We start from the raw sequence: 4,917 nt of genomic DNA, 5'->3' as shown, positions 1-4,917 counted from the left end.
AAAATAACAATAGCAATATTATTTGTTATTCCAAAAATCGTGGATTATGAATTTCTATATAGAACGAATATATTTCCGTGTGCTAATAGGGAGGCAACTAATTTATAATGTACTTGGAAACTACGTTATAAAATATTGGCACTGCACAAAAACACTGACTGATATAGCAGAAATTTTACTTTCTATACCGTTTCAATATTGTAAAATCATATTATTTTCCCGAATTTTATAATATTATACAATGCACAATGATTTATCCTAAAGACTTTATATCTTTTAATTAATTAAATTTTAATTAATTTAATAATTAAATTCATAATTTTTTATATCGGAGGTATCTTTTCCTGCCGTTTTCCGCCCTTTCAATAAACATCAAACACTACGCAACATTTTATTTAACAGGCAAAAATAAGATTAATATGATATTTTATTTATGTTTAATTGTTTAATTATGTCAAAAATGTTTAATTTTTTCTTCACTGTTGTCCATACTTGTTTCTCTCATCTCTATTCTAAACAACAAGCCTGAGAACAATATGAGTAAGGAAATCCACAATTGTTAATCTTAAAGTTTTCACCCCCTTAAAGGTATTTCAGATATTGTGTAATGGTTTTAAGTTTGAAACTGAGAAGAAACGGGTAATTTAGTCATAAAATTTTTTTTATTAGGTTAGCACTTTGCTTATATCTGCGATGTATTTTAATCTAACCCATTCAATTGTTGTTATCGCTTAAAATTAGTTTCGGTTTTTCGCCAAGCGCAACAAAACCGATCCTTTAGTTCAATAATTTTTTTCAAAAGCCTGTCCTCTCAGATGATTATTTAGGGTTATAGTAAAACAATTCAAAAATTACTTTTGGCGAAATCTCGACCCAAGAGCTTGGTGACTGGATATTTTAAAATGTGCCCAATTGCTCTAGTATACTATAGCTCGATGACAAATTTTTTAAAAAATGAAATATAAGTCGTATATTAGTCACAAATTATTTTTTCACATTTAAAAAATATTTTAAATAGAAAAAAATATCCAGAAGATGTTTAATAAAAAATGGATTTTGTAACTTGAAGAATAAAACCACAACGATGTAAACAAAAGAAATAAGAATATGGCATTTTATTTTACAATTTTTTTATGTTTGATCGGAATAGCTTGGGTTTGAATCTATACATTTGTTTTCATTGTATTTTATGCACCTATTTGCCATTTTAATTCTTTTTTAAATGTAAATTTGTCTGAAACATTAAAGCATGGAAAGAAAATTGACGAAAAAAGCATTTGTCATTGGTGAAAAACCGGAAAATTTTGATATGAATGTCCCACCAGTGACAGGATACGATTATTTATACCGTGTACGAATTGAAAGTAGAAATTGCCCTAAAGTAGTCGTTTCTGATATAGATAAAACGAAATTCCTGAATCGCCAAACTGTAACAATCGACGAAGGTAACGGTTTCATTTCGGCACGTCCAGGATTCGCACCCAATCCTGAATGGAAAGAACTGCAACTTGAGACGTTTAACTCTTATAAACAAAAAATGTCAGAAGACCGTGCTTGTCTGAAACAGAAATTTCCAAGAAAAGCCTTTCCAAAGATAAAATTCAACCAAAAATGGTGTCTGTATTGTTTAGGAACAGAGAAACATGATTTAATATATGGAAGAGCGGAGGAGCCAGAGGAATCTGATGGTACTAGCTGTATCGCTATATCTAAGGAAATTCGCGTCAGTGACTTTCCTTATCCACCATTGCTTAGCATCATATTGTATCTGAATCAAGGCCAAATTGTAAAGCTTTTATCATATCATATTGAGTGGTTAGAAAAAATAGGATTCTCCCATCTGCAGGGAGAGTGGTTATATGCTCTTTTAGTTGCTCTGGAAAAGCCATTGGATCCAGATACTTGTGCTTTATTACGCAGCTTATCCAGGCATTGCAGCAAGTTACGGAATGAGTTGCCTACACCAGATCATGAATTTGTGCAAGCATTAAATTTGCTCTTGTTAATTGTAGCTCACTGTTTTGATCAGAAGGACATGAGTGATGATTTTATCTCTGCAAATCGAATGTGATTGTTACCATTATTTTACAATAAAGCATTAATGTATGTTTCATGATTTCATACAAGGAATTTCACTGTTGTAAAAATCATTAAAGTTCCATCAATATCTGTCATAAGGAGTATGTTTTCTTTAAAGTAAGACAAAATTAATTTCTCTTTTAATATTTTAACTTCTCTAATATGTCTGTAGCATATCTGTAGCTTTGCTGCTGTTACTTTCAATCATTTTGGCATAACAAGAAATTTCAATCGTGAAAACTCGTAATTCCACAAGTACAAAAAGAGGAATAGTACTTTGGGGCAGTCAGAGTTCTTTATTATTTGATAAACATTTGTATAATATTATTAGTTATACAACAAAAATATTTCCTTTTGATTTAAAAGTAACAAATTCTTTGAAAAGTAATAATGGATAATGTTGTCAAATTACTACTATATTTTGTTTACAAAAAAATTTTTTTCTTGTACTTTTATAAATTCTTCATTGTTGATTAGAAAAGTTGAAGCACTTTTTAATATTTATGTTTATTTTGAGTACACAAAATATATTGTAGTAAGTAAGATATAACATGAAAGCTTGAATTTAAATAAAATTATGCTTTAGTTTCATTTTAAAGGGATTTTCTTTTTTTAGTACAAAAAGGATAAACTAATGAATTTGTTACTTGGGGGAGAGATAAGGGTTCTACAGTTTTTAAGTGAACAAATTTGTATAATAATTATTGCAGAATAATTTATTTATGTATTATTTAATTGATCTATTATTATTTACAAATATTACAATATATTGTTTCTGATTGACACTATAAGTAACTTTAAAATGAAATTCATCTGATTTTTAAACGGGAGGGGGGGGGGTAGTTCAATAATTTATCTGGTTATTGATGTGTGGGAGATTTCCCGGAAAAAATGAGATACTCTTCCTTACCACTGAAATCTGTGTATTTCTTGCATTTGGAATCCTTGCATTTTTAAAAACCATATCTTAATTTATAATGTTTCCTTGGATTGATTTTTATTCTTTTTAATTATAAAAAGTACATTTAAGCTTTGATTGTATCGTAAGACTTGTCTAAAAATTGCTAAGCAAATCCAAGAATTCAGACATCTTATGTATAATGGAGTTTAGCAATCTTGGCGTAATCTGAAAAGCAGCAAATAAACCCAGAGTTATAAAAATAAATGATTAACAAGTCCCAGATGTAGTCTTACAGAGTTTGAGATCGAGTTCCTCAGATATTATATTTTTTCATAATGAATTTTTTTTTTTTTGCAATTTGTTGCTAATAATAATAATTACACCTGTTATTTCTGTATACAATAAATTGATCTTGTGCAGTCATTTTCCTTGAACATCCTGAAGTCTTAGGATTGAGTAGAAAGATGTTACTGTAAATGCAAAAAAAAAAAAAAAAAAAGTGTGGAATTGGTTGGTTCTGGGGAGCAAATCGTAAGATTTTTCAGCAATTATGGGGATAATTTTGCTTCTTTCATTTTTTCTAGAAGTTTTACAGACATTAATTATTAAAATATTTGTGATAAAATGTAATTTTACCATAGTCAGTTAAAGATAGAATAAAATAAATTTAGAAAAATGACCATTTCTTTTTATGTCAGATCAAAACAACTGATTTTTTATCAATTCAAAATATATATTTTTTCATTTGTTAGGCTATATAAAATATTGAGATTTATATTGTAAAGGTATATTTGTTATAATTTCAACTTAAATTTAAATCACTGTGAAGTAAAATTTTCAATTTCAATTTTTTTATTGACCAAACATTGTTTAGTAGATTTTCTCCTGTTACTTCAAGTGTTTTTTTAAATAGGCATATTTTTTTAATTATATGTACTCCTTTATATTAGACAATATTTTCTTTATTATCTAATATGTGGTTGCATTACTCTTATCAAATGTGCATTGATTATAAAATTCAAATTTTACAGCCTTCTGATACTATCAAATTTGAATTTTATTATGTATGACATGTGAAATAAATAAAAATTTCAAAAAAGAATTAGTTAGTTTTCTTTTAATATCATATAAACCTTTTTTTGAACAGTCAAAAAAATTATGGATACAATTACCTTATTAAAAAATATTTTTGTCATCTACAATTTTTTTATATTATGTAATGACAAGGTATTTGTAGGCTTCTAATGTTATAAAGTTTGGAAAATAGAATCTCCCGCCCCCCCCCAAAAAAATTAATGTATTGTTATAGATTCTAAATAAATCATATAAGTTTACAATGATAAGAACAAAAAAATATTAGTAGGGGGAAAAAACACATTTCTTTCATTGAACTATTTAATCTTAAGCGTGTTAAAAAAAAAAAAAATCACTCAGAATACTTATTGCTTTCAATCAATCATAGTTTTTATTATGGCAACAAAAATGTTTTTCTGATATATTGCAATACATAAGAAAGAATTTTGAGAATTAAACCTTTAACAGCTGGACTACCAAGGGGAACACCGGTGACCAGCGGGCCCATACAAGTTGCATTGCAAGAAATTCAGTGTTTTAAATTTATGGAATACATGGCAGTATATAAATACATTTTCTGCTTAAACTTCCAGAAAAAGGACAGTAGTTATTCTGTACCTAGTTTGAATAACATCCCATACATATGGTAAGAATTTATTTACTAAGAATAGAACTCCCACAATCTTTAAATTTTATTTTTTGTTTTGAGGATAATGGAAATGTACTTGTTTTTTTATTGAATCTGAAAATTCCACCAACACCAAATGTGTTGGTACGGGAATGTAATAAATATCCAATTTTTTTTCTGTTTAGGAGAAACAAGCAGGATTACCACCATAACTGCAGAGAGCAGATCAAGCTCC

The 4,917-nt window shown here is 28.0% G+C and overlaps 1 protein-coding gene across 1 annotated transcript; it reads left to right on the top strand.

The window, feature by feature from the left end:
• The first annotated feature begins 1,121 nt into the window (after positions 1 to 1,121).
• On the top strand, positions 1,122 to 2,177 carry LOC129957633 (gem-associated protein 2-like). Its single transcript, XM_056070064.1, has one exon. The coding sequence runs from the start codon at positions 1,250 to 1,252 to the stop codon at positions 2,069 to 2,071; it is 822 nt and encodes a 273-aa protein (XP_055926039.1). The 5' UTR covers positions 1,122 to 1,249; the 3' UTR covers positions 2,072 to 2,177.
• Positions 2,178 to 4,917: the final 2,740 nt, after the last annotated feature.

Source organism: Argiope bruennichi, chromosome 11 (genome assembly GCF_947563725.1).
Source record: "Argiope bruennichi chromosome 11, qqArgBrue1.1, whole genome shotgun sequence".
Lineage (NCBI taxonomy): Eukaryota > Metazoa > Arthropoda > Arachnida > Araneae > Araneidae > Argiope > Argiope bruennichi.
Note: the sequence above shows the minus strand (reverse complement) of the source record. Positions and strands in the feature narration are given on the sequence as shown.